Raw genomic sequence first — 25,116 nt, 5'->3', positions numbered from 1 at the left:
TGGCAAAAATTCATCCCTGCATTCGGGGGTACCAGATGAAATCAACTCAGCACAAACCTCAATCAAAGGCTGCACCTCAGAGAACTATGTGCCCTGATCTACTAGAACATGAGCGAGCCGTATACATTCTAGCAGTTCATCCCGGGGATACTCCTTCAGAGTTTGATAAGCATACTCCCTGTCATCAAACACTAGCAGATATAAATACGCAACCTCATCCAGATCCATCCTTCCCATCAACAAGCCAAGATGGCTTCCCTGTGCAGCCACTTCTGGTCAGGATTGGCCTTGGTGTAATGTCAGGGCTCCCGGGTATGACCAGAGGTGTGTGACTGACGCAGGGAAACGCAGACTTCAGATATGTTATAAACAATGTAATTTATTAACACTAACCATACAAACATAAACGCAGTGCAATACTAAAACATAACACAGTGCAAACGAACCAACCAACCACCCACCCACAGATAACAGTACATACAATGCAAGCGTCGTCAGGCAGGCCGGGTCAATATCAGTCGGGCAGGTAGGTACAGGGGGAGCAAGCGGAGAATGGTCGGGGTCACAGGCCAGGTTCAGCAGGTAGCGGGCAGCGTGGTACAGAGGGTCAGGCAGAGGAGAATGGTCAGACAAGCCAGGGATCAGAGCAGGGTCAGCAGAGAATCAGACAGGAACAGAGAGCAGGAACAGGATACAGGGCCCAAGAGAAACACAACACCAAGGCAGAGTCTGCAGGTCTGAATGTCCCTTAAATACACCAGTATAATTAGTTCCAGGTGTTTGACTGGCTGCAAGGTTGAGTCTCTGATTGCTGGGAGCACCCGCTGGCCAGCCCTGGTACTGCAGCTCATAAGGCAGCTGAGTCCCACTATTGCTGGCCAGTCCATTCCTGACAGGTATGTTGGCCCATCCCTTCATGCAGATCTCCTCTAGAGCAGTGATGTTTTGGGGCTGTCGCTGGGCAACACGGACTTTCAACTCCCTCCAAAGGTTTTCTATGGGGTTGAGATCTGGAGACTGGCTAGGCCACTCCAGGACCTTGACATGCTTCTTACGAAGCCACTTCTTCATTGCCCGGGCGGTATGTTTGGGATCATTGTCATGTTGGAAGACCCAGCCACGTTTCATCTTCAATGCCCTTGCTGATGGAAGGAGGTTTGCACTCAAAATCTCACAATACATGGCCCCATTCATTCTGTCCTGTTCATGGATCAGTCGTCCTGGTCCCTTTGCGGAGAAACAGCCCAAAGCATGATGTTGCCACCCCCATGCTTCACAGTAGGTATGGTGTTCTTTGGATGCAACTCGGCATTCTCTCTCCTCCAAACACGATGAGTTGTGTTACTACCAAACAGTTCTATTTTGGTTTCATCTCACCATATGACATTCTCCCAATCCTCTTCTGGATCATCCAAATGCTCTCTAGCAAACTTCAGATGGGCCCGGACATGTACTGGCTTAAGCAGGGGGACACGTCTGGCACTGCAGGATCTGAGTCCCTGGCGGCGTAGTGTGTTACTGATGGTAGCCTTTGTTACACTGGTCCCAGCTCTCTGCAGGTCATTCACTAGGTCCCCCCGTGTGGTCCTGGTATTTTTGCTCACCGTTCTTGTGATCATTTTAACCCCACGGGGTGAGATCTTGCGTGGAGCCCCAGATCGAGGGAGATTATCAGTGGTCTTGTATGTCTTCCATTTTCTAATTATTGCTCCCACAGTTGATTTGTTCACACCAAGCTGCTTGCCTATTGCAGAGTCAGTCTTCCCAGCCTTGTGCAGGGCTACAATTTTGTTTCTGGTGTCTTACGACAGCTCTGTGGTCTTCACCATAGTGGAGTTTGGAGTGTGACTGTTGGAGGTTGTGGACAGGTGTCTTTTATACTGATAACAAGATCAAACAGGTGCCATTGATACAGGTAATGAGTGCAGGACAATGGAGCCTCTTAAAGAAGAAGGTACAGGTCTGTGAGAGCCAGAAATCTTGCTTGTTTGTAGGTGACCAAATACTTATTTTCCACCATAATTTGCAAATAAATTCTTTCCAAATCAGCCAATGTAGTTGAGGTCTACCTATGATGCCAATTACAGCCCTCTCTCATCTTTTTAAGTGGGAGAGCTTGCACAATTGGTGGCTGACTAAATATTTTTTTGCCCCACTCTATATATAGGGCGGTCAGGAAGCAGGTTAAGAATGGCACCACAACACACCATGAATTACCATGCATTGCAGTAGATACGGATAGACATGAAACCAGCCATTAATTGACACTGTCAATACATGTCTAAACTAAGCCCAAAGGAAGATGCTGTATACTTGCCTTTCTGGCAGCCCATGTTTGCAAACACTGCTTTGATTGACTGCAAGTCAAGTGTCCAATACTGCTTGATGTAGTGAATATCTGCTCCTCCTACTATATGCTATAGTTCCCTGTACATCACTGCAGGACAAAACGTGGACTTAAATTGTTACTAAACCCACAACAGTAAAATCAGTCTGTATATGCAGTAAAGCATGCTTGTTATACTCACTAAGGGGTTAATCCTCTGAGTGCATTTGATCAGCACAGGGCCAATCAGCACTGTCCAGACAGTGGGTCAGGGGTCATGCAGCCTCATAGGGCAATCAGGGGATAATGAAAACTCCTTCTACAAGCTTTAACTAGTATTTTGCTGGACACTGATAGAAGACACAAGATTGCTCTAACTACTGATGAGAAAATGTATTTAGCAGTTTTTATGTACTAAAATAATTGCATTTCCATGTTGTGTGTGTGCTGTGGGAGACCAGATATAGTGAGTATAGGGTCCTGGGTTTAGTAACACTTTAATTTAGTTTGGATCTTGTAGCGACTAGATTAGCTGCAGTGCTAATGTGAAAATATGTGAAATTTGGCAACATTAATGATCTTTTCTTGGCTGCATTTCTCATTTAGAGTACACAGCCAGTAAATGTAGTAAAACATGACTAGCAGCTGACTAGCTTTGTATGAATCAGTCTGTTTTATTTCTGTTGATTGTTTGACCTGAGTGAACATAAGATTTTTGGGAGGAAGGGTCAATCTTAGGGTATATGGCTCCCTGTATAAAGGTTTATTATGCCCCATACCCTTTGTAATCCTTGCTACAGAACCCATTATCAATGTAAGCAACTAGTAAATAAAACCATATCTTTTTTAATATATAGGCATTGCAAACTTCCAGGACAAGCTTTCACAAAGAGAAGCAAATATTATTATTATCATCCAGGATTTATATAGCGCCAACAGTTTGCACAGCACTTTACAATATAAAGGGAGACCGTACAATTACAATACATTTCAGTACAGAAGGAATATGAGGGCCCTGCTCGTGGAGCTTACAATCTAAAGGAAGGGGGAGGTGATACAAAAGGTGATAGCTGCAAGGGATGATCTGATGGAGGTGACTCAAGTACAGTTCTTAGGTGGATGTGAGGTAGGCTTCCCTTAATAAGTGAGTTTTCAAAGATCGCCTAAAGGCAGACAAGGTGGTGGCTGACCAAACATACTGGCGTAGGGAGTTTCAGAGGATGGGAGAGGCTTTGGAGAAGTCCTGGAGGGGAGCATGGGAGGAGGTGACAAGGGAGCTAGAGCAAGATGTCTTGGGAGGAGCAGCGCGGGTGATTTGGACAATATCTGCGGATGAGGTTGGTGATGTAGCTAGGGGCAGTGTTGTGGATGGCTTTGTATGTTGTGGTTAGTATTTAGAATTTTATACGTTGGGTTGATGGAAGCCAGTGAAGGGATTGGCAGAGAGGGGCAGAAGTCGCTGATTAGTTGGTTAGGTGTATGAGCCTAGCAGCAGCTTGCAAAATGGGCTGAATTAGGGGGGGGGGGGGAGAGTAAGAAGGTGTTGGGTTCTGCTCTGTATTTTTTCATATTGTTGCACAGAACAGGTGGGAGGAAAAGTGTTACAGGAGAATAAAACAGGGAGGTGTTGGGTTCCTCTCTCTCCTCCTTCCTATGAAGATATACAATGGGTGGCAGGAGGAGTGATAGAGGGGAATAGATCAGAAAGGTGTTGTGTTCAGCTCTCACTTTTCTCCTATAGCACAAAATACATGGGAGAAAGAGTGATCAAGAAGAAGAGAGCACGAAGGTGTAGCATATTTCTTTCATCTTCCTCCTATGGAGACATACAATTGGTGGGAAGAGGTGTGCTGGAAGTGAAGGGAGTAGAAAGGTGTTGTGTTCTGCTCTCTGCTTTCTCCTATTGTTGCACAGAAGGGGAGGGATGAAGAATGCTATAGGAGAAGAAAGCAGGTAGGTGTTGGGTTCTTTTATCTCCTCCTTCCTATGAAGGCATACAATGGGTGGGAGGGGCTGGACTTGAAGAGAGCAGGAAGGAGTTGGGTTCAACTCACTTTTCTCCTATCATGGCATAGAATGGGTGGGAGAAGCAGTGCTCAAAGAGAAGAGAGCACAAATGTGTTGGGTACTTCCCCTCCTCCCTCCTATGGAGACATACAATGGGTGGGAAAAGGAGTGCAGGAGAAGAAGAGAGCGGGTGTGAATTGGTTTCTTCCTTGAATTCTATAACACATATTCACTATTCTCTGTGAATAAGCACTGCTGTGTGACACATTTCACAGAGCCTACCTTCTGACCTACATTGGTGCTGAGAGGAGGAGATTCAGGAGGCGGAGTCAGTACAAGAATTACTACTTGCAGGCTTCAAAGGATGATAAGAGGGGGGAACTTGGCAGAGCTGCGGGGGTTAAGAGGGGGTCATGGGAGCTCAATTACAGCAGGTGGTGGATAGGAGGGGGGCATGTAGAAGAATCTATCCCCTTCATTTTTCTCCTACAGCTGCTGAAAAGCTGCAGAAGTAAAATGGAAGGGATTGGTTCCTCTATATGCCACCCCCCCTAACCAGAAGAACAGGGGGCTGCATGGACCCCCTGGAGCATTGGGCCAGGTCACAATTGCGACCCCTGTACATATGTCCTTAGCTGGCGTTATAAAGTAGAAGTGTATGACCAAGGAACTTATTTAAACATAAAGCAGAACGTCACTCTCTCAATCAGCATTTACTATCTTTAATCCTTATGCTGCAAGCATTAGTAAATAGATAAGAAAGTATATTATATTTACTTTTTTTAACATTTGTTTTACATTTCTTCAGTTACTTCCTATTTCCCATGCCTAGGCAAATGTTGTCATACATCCCAGGAGTCTCCAGGAGGGGAGGAGGGACTTTCTCAGCTAAGCATACCCTCCTGTCTGCATGCCTTAGCTAAGGGCAGATGGATTCCAGAAAGTAAATGTTACATGAATCATCTGCCCTCACTCAAGATGGCCATGGCCAGAAATGGTAGGGGGTGTTTTTCAAAGTGATTTCTCAGCAAAATATAGCATGGAGTCATGGATGGATGGGTGAGTTTGCTTTGAATATTAAAAACAAATTATATAGCGTTTTTAATTAGTGGTGCTCAGATGTAGTGTAGTTCTGCTTTAAAATATGCTTTACTATTCATCTGTGCTTTGTGCTACAGTTATATTCTTATTTTTCCACTTTGCTATTTATGTTTTTTAACTGATAAAAGATACCATTGTGGCCACTCCAGCTTTGGTAAGCACATATTTCAGAGCAGCCTGTTTAGAGTGGAGTACTCCACCTCTTCAAACATGTGTGGGGCACTTTGGCATACCATTGGGTGATTACTGAAGTGGTTTGGCATGCCCTGGCTGTTTTCCAGGGTGAAATGAAGCAGAGAAAAATCAGATAAAAGTCCTGCCAGAGAGCAGAACCCACAATGTTAACGAGGGACCTGTGAGTTTATTGACAAATTACTGATCATCGCTGCACAAAACCTATTTTGTATTATTATAATTAAGACAAATGTTCTGTTTTAAGCTGATTCAAATTATTTAGGAGTTATATTAAAATTTTGTAAGATCAGTATTAAAACAGACAGCTGTTTTAGTAAGGCGAGTACCCCTGCCCCTGGGAGTGCATGGTTAGCATCTCTGTCTGCATCTACAGGTGAAACTTGAAAAATTAGAATATCATGCAAAAGTTCATTTATTTCAGTAATGCAACTTAAAAGGTGAAACTAATATATGAGATAGACTCATTACATGCAAATCAAGATAGTTCAAGCCGTGATTTGTCATAATTGTGATGATTATGGGTTACAGCTCATGAAAACCCCAAATCTACAATCTCAGAAAATTAGAATATTACATGCAATCAATGAAACAAGGATTGTAAATAGAACAATACTGGACCTCTGAAAAGTATAAGCATGCATATGTACTCAGTACTTGGTTTGGGCCCCTTTTGCAGCAATTACTGCCTCAATGCGGTGTGGCATGGAAGCTATCAGCCTGTGGCACTGCTGAGGTGTTATGGAAGACCAGGATGCTTCAATAGTGGCCTTCAGCTCATCTGCATTGTTCAGTCTTATGTCTCTCATCTTTCTCTTGGCAATGCCCCATAGATTCTCTGTTGGGTTCAGGAGAGTTTGCTGGCCAATCAAGCACAGTAATCCCACGGTCATTGAACCAGGTTTTGGTGCTTTTGACAGTGTGGGCAGGTGCCAAGTCCTGTTGGAAAATTATGTCAGCATCCCCATAAAGTTCATCTGCGGAAGGAAGCATGAAGTACTCCAAAATCTGGTAGACGGCTGCGTTGACCCTGGACTTTATGAAGCACAGTGGACCAACACCAGCAGATGACATGGCTCCCCAAATCAACACAGGCTGTGGAAACTTCACACTGGACTTCAAGCATCTTGCAGTGTGTGCCTCTCCATTCTTCCTCCATACTCTGGGTCTTTGATTTCCAAATGAGATGCAAAAGTTGCTCTCATCAGAAAAGAGGACTTTGGACCACTGAGACCAGGTCTGTTTTTATTTAGCCCAGGTAAGACGCTTCTGACATTGTTTGTTGTTCAGGAGCGGCTTGACAAGAGGAATACGACATGAAGCCCATGTCCAGGATTTGTCTGTGTGTGGTGACTCTTGATGCATTGACTCCAGCCTCAGTTCACTCCTTGTGAAAGTCCCCAACACTTTTGAATGGCCTTTTCCTGACAATCCTCTCCAGGCTACGGTCATCCCTGCTGCTTGTGCACCTTTTTCTTCCACACTTTTCCCTTCCACATAACTTTCTATTAATGTGCTTTGATTCAGCACTTTGGGAACATCCAACTTCTTTTGCAATTACCTTTTGAGGCATTCCCTCCTTATGGAGGGTGTCAATCATGGTTTTCTGCACAACTGTCAGGTCAAGAGTCTTTCCCATGATTGTGATTCCTACTGAACCAGAATGAGAGACCATTTAAAGGCTCAGGAACCCTTTGCAGGTGTTATGGCTTAATTATCTGATTAGAGTGGGACACTTTGAGCCGAGAATATTGCACCTTTTCACAATATTCTAATTTTCTGAGATTGTGGATTTGGTTTTCATGAGCTGTAAGCCATAATCATCACAATTATGACAAATCACGGCTTGAACTATCTTGCTTTGCATGTAATGAGTCAATCTCATATATTCGTTTCACCTTTTAAGTTGCATTAATGAAATAAATTAACTTTTGCACGATATTCTAATTTTACGAGTTTCACCTGTATATTATACTATATTTCATATCTATAATTAAGTATTAGTTTATTACAGCTTGCCCACAGATTAAGTCAAAAGTTTTGTTCCTTCAACTGAAATACATCAAAGTAGAAACCTTAGTCACACCTGCAACCATTCTCCTGCTCTAAGATAATGGGGAACCCAAACAGTGCCTTGCCACTTGCCATACACTTTCCCATTACCTTACATAACTATTGAAACATACTGTATATGTGTACATATGTTGATTGTGAAAATTGAGTTGTTAGTGTTGGGGTTAAAGTATTTTTAAAACAAAGTAAGTAAATGTCACGTCTTCATACGGAAACTGAACTGAGGTGGAATCCCACTAACCCTCCCTTAAACTTACCTGAGCCCCATCTCGATCCAGCAATGGGCACAAGAGCAGGGACTCTCTCTGCTCTCTCCCTCCTCCTTGGCTCAGACACAGCAGTGAGAGCCATTAGCTCCCTCTGCTGTCAATCACAGCCAGTGAGTAGGGAGTGGGAGTGGGGCTGAGCCATGCTCTGTGTCTTATGGACAGAGCTGCTGGGAAGAGAGCACGCATGAGTCCCCAAATTGCAAGTGGCTTGTAATCCCCTGTGGAGGAGCCAGAAGTATCGATAGGGGCCCCTAGAAGAGGAGGATCTGGCTGCTCTGTGCAAAACTATTGCACAGAACAGGTAATTATAACATGTTTGTTATTTAAAAAGAAAAATATTCTTTACAATCATTCTAACGTACCAAAAGAATTTATCAGCCAATTTTGATTTTTTTTTTCAGTTCAACCTGTGTCACTGTGCATGTGTGTGTGATTATGTCAATACCATTTCCTATAAGATGCGAATTTAAAACTTTTTTTGAAAATACTGACACTCCTTGCTAACACCACCAACTGTGGAAGGGAGTTTTCACATTTTTCTGCTCTAACAGTAAAGAACCTCTTACAGTTTGGGATATGGAATTAACTTGTTCCAAGCTGGAAATATAACAGAAATCACCCCTTTGGCAAAGGAAAGGCAGCAGGTGTCCTGAAGCGATTCAGTGTGGCTAATCAAGTGAGAAGGTGGATGCTGCTCAATCAGCCCCAGGAGACAGGTGTATAGATGGTTTGACCTTAGGATGCATTTCACCCGGCCCACCAGGGCTTGATTACAGAGGCCTCCCCCTTACAGTTTAAAATTGAACCGCTTCTCCAAACTTCATTGAGAAGCCATTTGTCTTCTTCAGGAATCTGAGCCTGCATAGTTTTCTGACAATTATAGAATTGCTATTTAGATATTTATTCTTTCAATATAGAGCATCATTTGCCATATAGTTGCCAACCCCTCTTCCTGTCTTTCTGTAAAGCTGCTATACCCTGTTGTGAAGGTATTGTGCTTAACTTTGTATCATCAGCAGAAACTGAGACTATTTATACCAACCTCCATATCGTTTATAAATAAATTAAACAGAATTGGTCTCAAGATAGAGCCTCAGGGAACCCCACTTATAACTCCAGACCATTCAGACTATACGCTATTTATTACCACCTTCTGGATTTGCTCCTGTAAGTAGTTTTCTATCCAGGTGCATACATAATTTATCATCTATGCCAACAGATCTCACTTTGTAAATGAAGTGTTTATGGGGAGCTGTATCAAATGCTTTGATGAAATCCAAATACTCCACATCCACAGGTCTTCCTCTATCGAGATTACAGCTCACCTCCCCATAGAATGTTAACAGGTTGGTCTGGCAAGAATGATCTTTCCTAAATCCATGCTGGTTGCTACTGATAATATTTTTGTCTGCAAATTCTTGGATATGGTCCCCTACCATCTCTTTCAATAGTTTACATACTCTTGATGTTAGACTGACTGGTCTGTAGTTTCCAGAGATATATCTTGGCCCTTTTTTGAATATTAGTACTATGTTGGCTTTTCACCAATCAGCTGGTACCATCCCAGTCACTAAGCTGTCCTTAAAGATTAGGAATATCAGCCTGGCTATAACATGGCTAAGTAAGACTCTTGGGTATAAGCCACTTGGTCCTGGTGATCTTTTTTATGTTAATTTTTTCTAACCTTTTTTGAGCACTGGTTTCTGTTATCCATAAGGGTACATTTTATACTATCAATGCAGTCGTTTTCTTTACACCCCTCCTTTTCTTTTGTAAGAAAAGAATGTATTTATTACAGTTGCCTTCTTGTCATTTGTAACCAACAGTCCATAGTTATCCTTTATGAAGCCAACATGCTCTGACTTTTGCCTTTTTGCTATTAATATATTTTGAAACATTTTTGGATTTTTTTTACTGTTCTCCGCTATGTGTTTTTCATGGTTTATTTTAGCTGCCCTGATTGCGCTCTTGCATTTCATTAGGCATTCTTTGTAGTGTTTAAATGCCATTGGTTACCCCGTCGGTTACCCCCCTGCCTTCAATTTTTTAAAGGACAGTTTTTTCTTGTTAATATGTCTTTTTTCACTAGAATTAGCCACCCAGGTCTAACTTTAGTTCTTTTATATTTGTTAGGCATTGGAATGCACTGATTAATATCATTATTTAATATATCCTTATGACACTCCCATATTTCATTGTTTCTAGAATTGGATCGCAGCCACAAGGATTCCACCTCCCCCTTTGCCCCACTAGCAATGTCATCCCTCGTATTTACAAACAGAGCTTTTTTGACATTAAGGCACACTCCTCCCCCTGTCCTACCTTCCCTGTCCCTCTGATACAGGGAGCATCTCTAGACTATTGCAAGCCAGTCATGTGAGCTGTCAACTCAGGTTTCTGATACTCCCACACAGTCAAAATCATTCTCATGTATCAGCAATTCCAGTTCTTCCATGTCATTTACCAAAACTTCTGGCATTCGTGCGCATGCCTTTTAATTTTGTACGAGTGCATCTAATTTTCTGCTCGTTTGATCTGAGGTTGCAGTAGCATTTAACCAACATACACTCCTTGGCATTAGGTGCTTTAGTTGCACTACCAATGTTGCGCCTGGTAGCACTCTCTGAACTTCGCTCACTACCAGCTATAGCTTCCTCTGACCCCCCCCCACAACATCATCTAGTTCAAAGGGCCCTTCAACCTCAAATGTTGTATACAGTGTAGTATTTGTTGTAAAAAGTGGTTATCAACATTTAAAAAAATTTAAATCTAATTTTAAAGCAAAACTGACATCTCAGCATGAGAACAGAAACAAAAAGTATGTGTATGTATGAATGTGAGTTAGGGACCTTAGATTGTATGCTCCTTGAGGGTTAGGGACTGATGTGAATGTACAATATATATGTAAAGCGCTGCATAAATTGACAGTGCTATATAAGTACCTGAAATAAAGAAAAATACAATTAAAAAAAGTACATTCAGTAAGATGGTAGCCAGTCCCGAAACTGGAAGCGTGGCATGACATCAGCATGTATAGCTCCGCAGTGACACCACTGCAGAGCTATACATGCTGACATCACACAGTCGCTTTGTGGCTGCATGTGGTGAGCATTCCTCCTAAATAGCAATGATGTGGTGGATATCCGCCCCCTGGTGGTAGGGAGTGTCACAACCCAGAAGCACCAGATGAGCAGTGAAGCTGGCTTATATCCATTTATTATGTGCTATTTGCTGCTTTACCTTGCAGCTTAGGAGCTGGTGAGTGTGTAGCGGTGGTGGCTGGAGACACACGTGATATTATATGCAATACATTGGTGGAAGATAGACCACAGACACAATTTTGGAGCAAAAGAGAACATTTATTTAAGAATACAGTTTCAAATAAACTGTTACATGTTTTTTGCTTTTTCAAATAATTTCTTGTGTGATTTATTTATGGTGTATTTACACAGATGTATGATACAGTATATGGTTTGCAAGTTTCTATATTTCTTATATGGCATCTTCCTGTTCACTGCATATTTTAAGTTTTATTTACATAGTTACATAGTTAGTCTGGCTGAAAAAAGACAAATGTCCATCCAGTTCAACCATTAAAAAAAAAGTTATAATCCTATACCCACAGTTCATCCAGAGGAAGGCAAAAAACCCAGCAAAGCATGATCCAATTTGCTCCTGCAGGGAAAATGTTCCATCCTGATCCCCCGAGAGGCAATCGGATATTCCCTGGATCAACCCCACCTATAAATGTTAATAACCAGTTATATTCTGTGAATCTGAGAAAGAATCCAGGCCTTTTTTTGAAGCAATCCACTGAGCTGGCCAAAACCAACTCTTGAGGGAGTCTATTCCACATTTTCACAGCTCTCACTGTGAGGTTTTGTATACTGACCTGCTTTGCTAGCTGCCAAGGATTTTTAGTGCTGACTTGTTTCATATTGCATTACATTTTGAAAGGAGTTTGTGATGGATTCATCCACATGCCACGCCCACAACGACCAGCTAACCGAGGAGCACACGTGCGGCCGTGACTTGGGGTAAGAGGGAATAAAGGGGACATAACTATGAATATATAAAACCGTATATAAGATCAGCCGGGATATACTTCCACAGCCCGCACTACCTTTTGGCCATCACCGGAGGGAGACTCCACTCCAATCCAGCTGGCTGACCACACACTGGCAGATACAAATCTTATATACAATCTGGTGCACTGATTAGGGTTGAGGAGCAGCTTAGCAATCACACACCCTTCTAGGGTCCCTCCAGCCATCCTACAGCTAGAACCCCAGTGTTAATCACTCCTCCACTCTCCACACACCCCCACACTAGACACACCACAAAAGGTAGCCTGCCACCACCCAACAGTTTATCCACAGAACGGTCTGTTGAGACACCCCACACACACAGATCTCCATCTGGCAGATCTGTTACCTTTTACAATCTGCACGCAATCTGCCCACACACAGTGCAATTGCATACAGATTGGCAATGAGCTTGACCGAGCGTTTAAAGGCACTAAAATACAATACAATCTATTCTCTCCAATCTAATCTTTCCAAAGTTATGAGCCCGTGCTTAAATACACAGAAGTCACTAATTAATTTTAAGATTTAATATCCCAAAAGTGGGCAGTGCATAAAATATGTGCAAAATATAAAAAGTTACAGAAAATACAAGAAGACACACAAATGACTATTCACTATAAAATAAAAGGGAATAAAACAGAATAAAACTTTTACCAAGATCTATCCTGCGACTGGAGCAAGCCAGAGCATCAGCAATCCGTCAAATAGAACCGGCTCCATACGAATTACCATGTCCCAATGTCCGGGTACTCAATTTATGGAGATATGGACGTAGGCGGGACATTAGTCCTCGGCCAATTCACCCTGGGGGGTGTTCCTGTACCCACCCACAGGATGTTCTGGGTGCTGACCTGCCCAAGTTCAATCAGACCAAGACCGGCTTGAATCACCAGGTTGGGGATTAGATTTCCGACACCAGCGCATCAGTCTGATCGCGATAGTAACAATTACTCTTCGACTGTCACAATCTAGCGCTGCCTAACCATTTCCTGCATTTTCCTGGCCTTCTACCTAAGGCACAAATATGGTTTTTATACGTCGGTGTGACCCACAGAGTGCCCCATCAGAGGGAAGTATTTTCATCTCTCTGCAACTAATATTTTAGCTTTTATGAGAGATGAAACATTTCCGTTGATGTATGTATTTCTTTTAGAGCTCCCCAGACAGATCGGAGACCCCCTGGTGTCATGAAGCCAAAATGTCTGTGTTTCTCTTTTCAGCTTCAGGAAGGTGGCCAAGTCTGATTATGTATAGGTGACAAAATCTTATTAGCACTCAGGTGCCACTTCCAGCCTGAGGAAGCTGCTCTGTCTCTTTTCAGATGTTAATTGATGACCATCTTTATGAGTACCTATGACTGAATATTTCTTTAATAACAAGGAATGAACTAGATTTACATTGTCATATTCTCTACAGGTCACATCTTATCTACTCAAATCTGTACATTCATGTCACATGTATGTCACAGAGTTCAACTTTAAATTATAACTAAAGGCAACATGTTTTCTTTCAGTTTCGGATGGAGTGGAGATGAATTAGAACACCAGTTGGTCTTTATGGATGTCTGTGCTGCTGTTAGAAAGATTTACCCTTTGTATTTGTCCTGTTTACCATTATCATCGAAAGTGAAAGTAAAAGAAACCCCACATTTGGAGTTGACCCCAGAAAAATAATAGAGGAGATATTTTACATTGGGGCACTAGTTCTGGAGACCTGGGGGTCCCCAATGAATTCACTTAATTTTCAGGGAAAGCGGAAGTTAAGTCTTGCAGCTTCACAGCCAGTTTGCAATAGGAAACTGGCCTGGACCTGTGACGTATTCCAGAAGGCTGCAGGAGAAGAAAGTGGGAAGAATGGCCTGCTCAGATCACTGCGGGTACCTGTTAAAACCAGGTACCTGCTCCCCCCCCTCCCGGAAAGTGCCAAATGCGGCAGTGGAGGGGGGGGGGGAAGGCAAGCAAATGGAACATCCCCTTTTGGGTGAAGTTCTGCTTTAAGACAATCATTTCTTGAGTACATTTATTCACTACACTGGACCTGTGTATCTTCAGGCCAAACAATCTCAAAATGTGGGATTTTCCCAGCTGTTTGCTATTGTTCAGATCTGGAAAGAAAAAAAAAGCAACCGAATGCCTGTGCTCCTGCTCTGGACTGTGGACTCCACAAATGTCAATATCCCCATATGAGTAAGAAAGAAATGCAAGCCTTGCTCTCCTCAACAGAATAGGGAAATCCAAAGAGAACTATATATAAGGATGCAATGAGGTCCAAAACCCCTGAAGGTGGTCTGGGGGGTACTGTAGACCTCTAGATAGCTGGTGACTGACGCGTTTCGAGGTTGTACCTCTTACTCAGAGCCAGTGTTTATGCAGCCTCTGCAGAGGTTTTGGACCGCATTGCATCCCTTGTGACATGCTTTCCATTTGATGTTATTTCTCTTGTGAGTATTTTACTTTTCATAAATAAATCTAATTTTTAAAGGTAATGCGCCCTCTTTTTGTTTCCTATATAGAGTTTTGTTATTATTCACCCTAACTAAAGTAAATCTGTCAAAATAAAATTCAAACTCTACATATGATTAAAAAATGAAAACAAACAGAACAGAAGAAAACAAACATAATGATTAAGAACAAAAAATGCACATAAAATCTGTTAGTACGTCCATAGCAGAGTTTATAGGCACAGGAATATAATTTACTTTTTTATATTTAAATAAAAAAAAAGCTGAGCTTGGCCCTACTCCTCTTACCTCTCAATTACTTCAGTTGGTCAGCAAATGCTCATCACTAGGTCAATTAATCAAAATCGTTTGAGATAGGAGGGAGTGGAGCCAAGCTCAAGCTGAAGAAAAGTCAAGATATGCATATACATTCATCTGCTAGTTTTTGTCAATCTACTCATTTTAGCATGCAGCTATTACTCATGGAAACCTCTGCTTATGCATTTTTACTGTATATAGTCGGTTTGAATTGCCTGGGTTTGTGACAGGTTTATTTTAATACCAATGCTTGAGTTATCTCTACAGGGCAAAATATGTATGCTCAGCTGGTGTGATCATGCCTATTTACCTATATATGGGTGTGTAAGCAGTATGATCTGTGCTACTAACTGTGACAGAATCTCCTAGTAATGATCTACCCAACTGCCTGTCACAGCATTTCTGTAGTCTGCAGTGGAGATCAGATGACGAGTAGGCTCAGGTCCAGTAGATTAACTTGCCCTATCAGTTCTGCTGCTGACTTGCAACACAGGCGGTGAGAAGAGTCTTGACAGACAGACGTGGGCACTGGATTTGGACATGGCATCAAAATCAGTGTGCTTTGTGCTTGTGACTGTGCTGCTAGCATACTACATTTATAAGCCTCTGCCAGACAATGTGGAAGAGAAATTCAAAGTGATGTTGTTAGATGCAACTTTTAGAACTCTAGGACATGCGGTAAGTCTAACCTTTTTGTATTATACGTATACTGTTCTCTGAAGTCCTGGCGTGCATTTCTAATGACTTAATCCTTTTATCGTTTTCAACAGCTTTTAAATACGCATTCAAGACAAACTGCACATGAGCAATGGAATTCTGTAATCAGGATTTAGAAAATCCTGCTGAATTGTAGTATGGATATGTGCTAGGGGATCTATTTCTGAAGTCACTCCTGTAAAAAAATGACTGTAGGATTTTTCTAACTAGACTTATGGCTGCACTTGCATGGAAGTTGAGTTTTGCTAATACTTATGGATCTTTAATTGGCTAATCATTACCAAATTTCCTTCAGCAATGAGACATATCTGAGTAGTGCTATTGGTAGTTTGGGAGTTAACTGTTCTATTATTTGTGAGTTCACCAGGGTGAGAAGCTTTGCTTCTTAGGTCAGTGTTCAATTGTTTATTGTTTCAGTGTTCCACATCTAATACCCTGCATAAACTCCTGGTATTATTTCGGAATAATAATTAACAGCAGCCAAGAGCAAATACAGCATCAGAGATCTTCCAGCATGCAGAGCTTTTAGGATCTATATAAGTCAGTGTATATAATTACAGATCAGGGGAAACAATCACATTGGTAATTTGTAGCTGACCTGTATGTAGACAATTTTACTGTATTATACCAAGTCTTAGGTTTAAATTGTGCGGAGTGAATCAGCATCCTAATGTACTTACTGTTAAATTAAAAAAAAAAAAACATAACTACAATAACTTCTAACAGAACAACACACAAAGAAAACATAAACGTGTACATCTTCACATACTGTATATGTGGTTGTGAAATTACCTTTTCTTCTGAACTCAGCAGTGATTGCTAAACTGACAGCAAAACTAGCTCAGCACTAGCTGCATCCCTGCACACATGTACTATGTGCTGTATGTAATTACCAAGCATTATTAGTATAATCTGCAAATGCTTCATGTCAGTTCCGTTTACAATTATTGCACTGAGGACGATAGGAAATATTTACTTATCTACAAAGTCTCTTTGGGGCTGATGTGAGCAAATACAAACATCCTTGTTACTTCTAGCAATCAGTTTAATTGCATTATTAATTTGCAAAAAGCTGGATTGCAGAAGCTGATTGATCACGGGCATGGATTTATATGTATTTTCTATAGCACAGTTTTCAGCCCTATCATTAAAGTGATAATAAACCCAGGACCCTGCATCCATTCTATCTGGGCTCCCACAGTACACACAACATGGAAATGCAATTATTTTAGTAAATATAAACTGCTAAATACCTTTTCTCATCAGCAGTTAAAGCAGTCTTGTGACTTCAGCAGAGCACTGGTTAAAGCTTGTAGGAGGAGTTTTCTTTCTGCTCTAGGAGGATGTGAAACCTCTGACTCTGTCTGGACAGTGCTGATTGACCCTGTGCTGATAACATGCACCCTTCCAAGAAAAAAAAAAAACCTCCCCAGCAATATTATTATTATTATTATACAGGATTTGGGGCAGCACAGTGGCTAAATGGTTAGCACTTCAGCTTGGCAGTACTAGGGTTGTTGGTTCGAATCCCAGCCACGGCACCACCTGCCTGGAGTTTGCATTTTCTCCCTGTGCCTGCGTGGGTTTCCTCTGGGTACTCCGGTGTTCTCCCACACTCCAAAGACATGCTGGTAGGTAATTGGACCCTGTCTAAATTGGCCCTAGTATGTATGAATGTAAGTTAGGTACCTTAGACTGTATACCCCTTGAGGGTTAGGGACTGATGTGAATGTACAATATATATATGTGTAAAGCACTGCGTAAATTGATGGCGCTATATAAGTACCTGTAATAACTAAATAAATGTATATAGCGCCAACAGTTTGCTCAGTGCTTTACAATATAACGGGAGACAATACAGACACAATACAGTTCAATACAAGAGGGATAGGAGGGCCCTGCTCCTTGGAGCTTACAATCTAGGAGATACACACCAAACTGAGCATGTACAGGTGACCATGGGTTCAGTCTGTATCAGGTGGTCATTTCAACAAGAAGAGGGGCAGAGAAGAAAGGATCAAACATCGTTTTTACACAATCTGGAGGATTAACTCCTTAAGTTCCACAGTGAATATAACAAGCTTGCTTTACTGCATATACAGACTGATTTTACTGTTACGGGTTTAGTAACATTTTAAGATCAGCACTGTGAATTTCTCTTTCAGTCACTTTATCAGTATTAGGGTCCCAAATACATGAAATGGGGTGCTCTCCTCATCCAGCCAGCCAGTTTCTGCCAGATTAGATGCCAATAGCATGTCCAAAGGTTGGCTGCAGAAAATCCCACCTAATGATCTCAGAGTTGAAAACCTGGTATTGTATCCTTTTTTTGCCCACCAAAATGAACTAGAAGTGTATTAAGCAACATTGTCCCCTTCTTTATTCATAGCCGCAATATTAATGTTTGTGCAAACTCAGATTTGCTGCTTAGGACAGAAACATTTATGAGCACAACTGTGAAATGATCATATCTTGCAATTCTAAAGCTGCTCAAATGTCTATGGCCAGCTTAAATTCAGGTACTTACTAGTCTAGACTAGTGATGGTCTACATGTTTGAGTCAAACGTTACTTGGACTATAATATGGGCTGTTTGTGTTTTCTGAGAATACACGAATGGTATGGGCGTTTGGCGGGCTGTTTGCCCGCCACATCCCACAATGCATTGCGCCTTGACAACGCATTGTGATTGGCCACAGGTCAAGTGCTATGCTTTGGCCAATCACAGGGCATGATGACATCACAAGGGGCATGGGTGATCCTGCCCCCTTGTGACATCATCATCCTATTTAAGAATTGCCATCCCGGAGCAGCTGTCAGATGGCGAGAGCCAGTGTCGAGGGCGGAGTGGGTTTTTTTTCTTTTTCGGGTCCTTTATTTTTCTTTAATAAAGAACTCGTCAAATACTTTCTCCTGTCTTTTTTTTACACTACACATTTTTTTTTGTGATAGGGTAGCGGTACCATGAACTGCATACTCATTCACATGGGGGGGCTGGGATCTGGGGGCCATCTTGTTAAAGGGGGCTTCCATATTCCAATAAGCCCCCCGCCTGCAGACCCCCACAACCACCAGTCAGGGTTGTGGGAAAGAGGCCCTTGTCCTCATCGGCATGGGAACACCGTCCCAATGCCGAGGGCAAGTGGCCTGGTAAGGACCAGGGAGGGGGGTGCTCATTCGTACCCCCCTTTCCTGGCCTGCCAGGCCTGTAATCGGATCAAGGGTCTGCTAGGAATTTAGGGGGGACCACATGGTTTTCCCCCATTTTTTGGGGGTTCCCCTTAAACGTCCTACGAGGCCTAAAGGGCCTGGTGTGGCTTTTAGGGGGAACCCCATGCATTTTAAAGAAAAAAAATCTACTGTGGGGTCCATCCTAACCTTCCTACCAGACCTAAAGGGTCTGGTGTAGATGGGGGGGGCAACCTCACACTGTTGTTTTCTTTTTTGTGTTTTTTTAATAAAAATTTCATTTTTTTTTTAAATGGCAGTCCTGCTGCAGCAGGTTCTATACATTGTACAGATGTGCAACTTTGCAGGTAGGTTAAGGGGACCCCCCCCCCCAGGCATGATATTGAAAGGAATTTTTAATTATTATTTTTTTAACTTTAAGCAATGAAAAATGACTGCCCCTTTAAAAACGGTAGTTTTTGAAAAAAAATGTTTCCACTGTTTCATGTCCCTCAGGGCAGTACCCGAGTCCCCATACCCCTTTTATGGCCAATAACTTGCATATAAGCCTTCAAAATGGGAACTTTTGAATTTACAAATTCGAGTCCCATAGACTTGCAGTATGTTCGATTTTTGCGGTAGAACTTTTTTTTAGGTTCGAATGTTCTACCGCGAACTGAACGGGGGGGGGGGTGTTCAGACCATCACTGGTCAAGACCTGGCCTTGAAGCCTGAAAACATTGGTTGATGTCAGAAGTACAGTTGAGGAGTGTTGTAACAATGTGTTGGCTACTAAGTGGCAATTGCCCCACCTACGAAAAACAGATTATTTTCACTCTTTACTGAAAACATATAGCTTTACAGAGTTAAATGAGGTAAAAAATTATAAACACTGTTACACATTGACCTTTGCTACCTTATCTCTTGCACAAATTTGGGCTTAAATTATTTAAGTGCCAAGGCTGCTTTGTATTCACGGTTTGGCTCTACCCCATCCTGATGCCCTGCACCTACATGAACCACAACCTCAAAATTTACTAACAAGGCTCTGTAGGTACTCAGACTTTTTCATACTTAAATGATAAGTATAGCTAAAGCAATTTTGGCTATAGGTCTCCTGTAGGTTCACAACAGTGCAGTTCCTTTTGCACATCTGTGACTTGTTTTCAACTGATAGCGGGCTAAAGACCACTTTTGCCTGACAGAACTCAGTTGGTCCAGGCTTTGAAAAGATCCGGACCATATGGTCGGAATCCAACCAGAAGCTTGGACTGGCACTTGGCTTGTGGTGATGGATCACTCAGTTCTCACTGCAGAGCCAGTGGGGGAAAGATGCAGTATCGTATCGATGTGCTAGCAAGTTTGTGGTTACTAGTCTTGCATCGCCTGTTGTTTTAGGCACTAAAATATCCGAGACTAAATAAACTGCATAGTAGTTTCTTTCAGTATGGTTTCCTCAAAACAACCTTGTCAGCCTTAACTGGAGAAATACAATACATAGCCTCTTCATATTGTGAGAAGGGTTGTGAAACGTATAGTGGTCACCGAACAGGTTTTCTTTTTGTATGGAATGAGGTTAGAGGTTGCAAGTTAGATCTTTTCACCAATACAAATATGTTTTATGAAGTTCTGTTTTAGCTCCAGGAAGGATTCCTTTGTAAGAGAATAGTTTGGGAGATTCTGCACAGAGGAAATCCGTACTCAGTAGACTGCACAGTTCACAGCAAACAGATTTTATGCTGAGTCTGGACTTTGCGACCTTTTATCTTAACTCGTAAAATGCTTCTAAACAACAAATTGCACAGCACAGTTTGCTTTCCTTTTCATGGCAAAGGTTACAGACATTCAACCTTTGTTTCACAGATACCTAATAAAAACAGCTTAAATTAGCTTAACAATTCTTTGTTTGAGCCTGGTTTCACATATATGCGGTGCGTTATATTGTATGTGATTCGTACAAGAACCGCACCGCATTCCTGTACAAATCACATGCGTTTTGTGTGCGCTGCGATTGGAGCCATACATTTTGTATGGCTCTTATCGCACCGCACCTGCACCAAAAAGGTGCAGGGCCCTTTTTGGGTCTGCACTAGAATCGGATCACATGGGAATTCACACCTATGTGATCCGATTCTGCACATCGCATGTTTTGCGGACCGCTTTCGGGGTGTTGTTAGCTTGATATACACACCTGCAGCAGTTCGCATGAACGGGATGAAATTCTGATGCAGTGCGGAATTCACACAGAAAACGCTGCAAATTCCGCGCCACATCAGTGTGAACCAGGGCTTAGTCACTTAATATAATACAGTATTACAAAGGTCAGTAAGAGCCTCTGATTGGATTTGCCAAAAATAGGATGCTATGGGGAACATTCATAATGCTAACAAGTCTGGTATGCCAAAAAGTGTTAGCCCCAGCTGTTATAATGGTGAGGACTACATGCCTAAACCTGAACTCCAGGCAAACAGCTAAATGTACATTTAAAATAAATATAAGGGAATAGTTTATCTGCCAAAGGCTTTGTTTTTCCTTACACTCCTTAGACACACAGCCCCATCACACAGCCAAGTGAATGACACCACTTACAGTTATGGAATACAAAGGTGTCCACTCTGTATCCCCAGCCTGCTGTTTATAAAGTAAAAGTGCAGTTACAGTCAGGTGAGCTCATACTTGAGCACTCTCCTATAAGTATGCCAACAAACTTACGTGCAACTCACATGGCTGGCTCTCAGTCCTGCCCGTCCCCATAAGCCTAGATGAAAATATCAGGTGAAAAATACTGCTTTTAGAGTGATCATCCGATAATCTGACCGTTGGTTCACAGCTTTTGGGAGCCGATCGCGACAGTTCATGAAAAATTATCTGAAGGGACAAGCATGAAAATGTTTCATGTACAATAACAGAACAAATGATTTTTATGTAATCAGTACAGTTGTCTCCGTAACAAAATCAAGTGAATAAGGATGTGCATGCTCAGAAATGAAAGAACACATTACTTGACTAAGGTATTGCCGATATTACAGCTGCTCCTAAACCTTTAAAACCCCCCCACCTAAACCTGTGACCTCCCCAAATCAAAAACGACACTGACCCACATTGGAGTTTAATGGCCATAGCAGCCATTTTTATTAAACAACAAGTTTACAACATTTTGTTACCAAAAATACCAATTCTTCATAATAACTCACCTAATCGTTAATGACCTTACTGTTATTCTGGATTACCTCATTAAAGTCTAGGGTCTTAGAAGGCGACTTATATATCGACCAACCGACTGTATCTACCACCAACATAGACTTCAAGGCCCCCAGATGCAAATACACCGACTCGGGGACAATTTCCTAAAATTACCCTTGATACAACCAACTTTCTCCTGAACCATTACTGCAATAAATTTGCTAGGATAGGTACACCCATACCTGTGATGAGCCCAACCCACCATTCTCCAAAATAATAAAACCATCACTGCCTTCCAAGACTCTGAGACCCCTGCCAACTGCTATGACAAAAGAAACTCAGAAGACAAGCACACACTCCCAAAACACAGGAACACGCCCATCCAGTAAACTGCCCTAGAACCACCGAAAGGTCAGGAAGGACCAAACAAGGTGAGCCCCATGAACAAGGAGCTGTCAAACAAGTCGTTCAGGAGGAAGGGTGGAAGAAACTTGTCCTACACTGTTCCAGCTCTGACTGAATCCGACCACTTTGGCACCACCCTACTATCTCCCCGAGCCACCTGGCCCCTCTTAAGCCACACCCGAGCCTCCTCCAATCAGCTACCACTTTCCCTTTTTAAACCAAAACTCCTCTATTAACCCTACCTTCCTCTGCCTATCCTGCTAACTTAGTCATGTCAGGCCTTCCGCCAATGCTGCCCATCTAGCTCCAGGCCTTATTCTAATCAATACATCATATCACTTCCAAAGTTGTATTCTGTCTTAGGAGAATTCTCGTAACTCCAGTAACCTATTTGTTTTTGATATAAGACTAGCATGAAAAAAAAAAGACGCTCATTTGTCCGAAATTCTCATTGTGTGTACCAGGCATTAGTCTTGCTGTATAGGGGTCTGCAGTGGATTGATACCAAGTCAAATTCAGGAAGTTTTGAGGTGAGAACATTGATGGGGTATACACCAAATGTGTGCCCACTCAACTCTTTAACACCAGGGGCTGGTAATATGTATTTCTAGACATCAGAGTCTGGCAGAATATGGATACAAGAGGATATCAGTGTATATGTATTCCTGGTTTGTAAGTGGAATTCAGTTTCTGAATCCCAGTCTAAAACAGCAAAACACACAACATGAGTAGGCATACAGTATTTGCTAGGAGCCAAATTACAACTAAAAGGTAATCTGTCACAGGGCAAATTGACAGGTTCTCTTAGGAGCCCCCTTTTCTACACCCAATGATAATCACCTTTGCCACTCTGCCCCACCAAGCTGATCAGTGTCGAAGCTTACACAGGGTTAAAGACATTCTCCCTGCCCACATATAGATTGGGCCTAGTAATCAGCTGCTCATTGAAAAGTTACAACCGCATCCCTTATGCAAGCTTTCTTACACATACAGGTATTGCTGAAGAAGAAAGGGGTTGTATCTGTCTAGTCCTATTAAAGTGCAATCTGCAGCACATTAAAATCTGTTGCCCACTAAACTATGCAGTTCTTAAACTAAATTGCTATAATAGGAAAGTGGAAAACAAACTATGAAAATGGACCTTTGTACTATAATAGCTATCACATGGCATATTTATTTCTGTTACTTTGGTTGGATTTTGAAGGAACTATAAAGGGTTGAGGTCAATTTTATTTTACTGAGGTGGGAAATTTTGCTCTTCTGACTTCTAAGTTGTGTGTGTAAATTCCAGCTTGAGCTATTGAGCCCTGTACACACAAGGGTTTTTTTCGGCCTAAAATGACACCTGCTGACTAGATACAAAATGTTCATATGCATTTTTTTGTATTTGCCTGACTAAAAGCTTATTTACTTCATGTTAGAATTATGTAAGTATTTGAACATCCATAGCCTCATTACAGATGCACTTTGAAAGTATTTTTTTAAATGCCTATATCTTATATTGAAACTAATATGGTGTTAATTAAAAGGAACGTGTCATGCCTGAAATATGGAAGCTACCACTACTGACTTGGTTTTTAAAGGTACAGGCTCCAGAATGTTCACCCAAGCCTTGGCATTCACTGCCCCGGGCCTAGCATTAAAGTGGTTCTAAAGGCTTAGGGATTTTTACTTTCATGCATTGTATGCAGAAGGGAAAAAAACTTCAGTGTGCCCCTCCTAATACTCACCTGAACCCAATCTCAGTCCAGCAATGTGCACAGGAAACTTGGCTTTCCCGGGTCTCTCCCTCCTCATTGGCTGAGACACAGCAGTGGGAGCCATTGGCTCCTGCTGCTGTCAATCACAGCCTGTGAGGAGAGAGGGGGGGCAGGTCCGAGTCCTGCTCTGCTGTGTCTTATGGATGCAGAGAGTGGGGCTTGGGGACAAGCATGTACCAGTGCCCCCATAGCAAGCTGCTTGCTATGGGAGCATTGCTCAGGTGGGAGGAGCCAGAATCGCCGACAGGGGACCAAAAAAGAGTAGGATTGAGCTGCCCTGTGCAAAACCACTGCACAGAGCAGATAAGTGTGACATGTTTGTTATTAAAACAAACAAGACTTTAGTATCACTTCAAGTCAGTAAAGGCTTGAAAGGCTTATCTTCCCTCTTGCATGCTTGTTCCAGGTCAGATAATAAATCAGTTGTCATATTCCTGGCCAAAAATAGAATCTAACAGGATGCTTGTAATTATTGGCTATGGTACAGCACTTTTCAAAACTTTGCACAAACCAGTTTTTCAGAAATGTACAGCTTATTATGCAGGGTTTCCTCTTTTGTTTAAAATCATGTTTAACCACTTGCTGCCCGCCCACAGTACTTTTATTGTGCGCAGCAGGCACTGCGACATACTGGTACGTGACAGAGCACATGCACAATGGTGTGTCCCCTGGGTCGGCCTGGATATCATGTGATCACTATGACCAACCATAGTTTTCACATAATTACAATGTAAGCAAAACTATCATGAATGGCTTTCATTCATTACATTGTACTTACTATTGTCATGCTGTGTTTGGTCACAAGTGATCTCATGGTACCTGGGCCAATCACAGCACCCTGTAACATGTGATCACTTGTGACCAATCACAGCATCACAATAGTAAACACTAAGTCATGAATGAAAGCCATTCATGACAGTAACACTATTGCTTATAACAATGATCATCACTGTTAAAAGCAATAAAGGTAAAAAAAAATATCCCTGATCACCCCTCTGAGTAGTACAGTATCACTATGGTGACATGGACACTGAACTATTTTGATGACAGTATGTAAAAAAAAATTGTAA

The 25,116-nt window shown here is 42.1% G+C and overlaps 1 protein-coding gene across 1 annotated transcript in view; it reads left to right on the top strand.

Moving 5' to 3' along the window:
* The first annotated feature begins 15,206 nt into the window (after positions 1-15,206).
* The window catches only part of AADAC (arylacetamide deacetylase), a 45,603-nt gene continuing 35,693 nt past the window's right edge, over positions 15,207-25,116 (top strand). The window contains exon 1 of the mRNA XM_089672634.1: positions 15,207-15,492. Within this exon, the coding sequence (XP_089528760.1) occupies positions 15,355-15,492 (138 nt within the window). The 5' untranslated portion in view covers positions 15,207-15,354. The remainder of the gene's footprint in view (positions 15,493-25,116) is intronic.

This window comes from Staurois parvus, unplaced genomic scaffold (assembly GCF_062004578.1).
Source record: "Staurois parvus isolate SC_StPar_1 unplaced genomic scaffold, SC_StPar_1.0 ptg000131l, whole genome shotgun sequence".
NCBI classification, from domain to species: Eukaryota; Metazoa; Chordata; class Amphibia; order Anura; family Ranidae; genus Staurois; species Staurois parvus.
The sequence above is the reverse complement of the archived record's forward strand: the minus strand, read 5'-3'. Positions and strand labels throughout refer to the sequence as shown.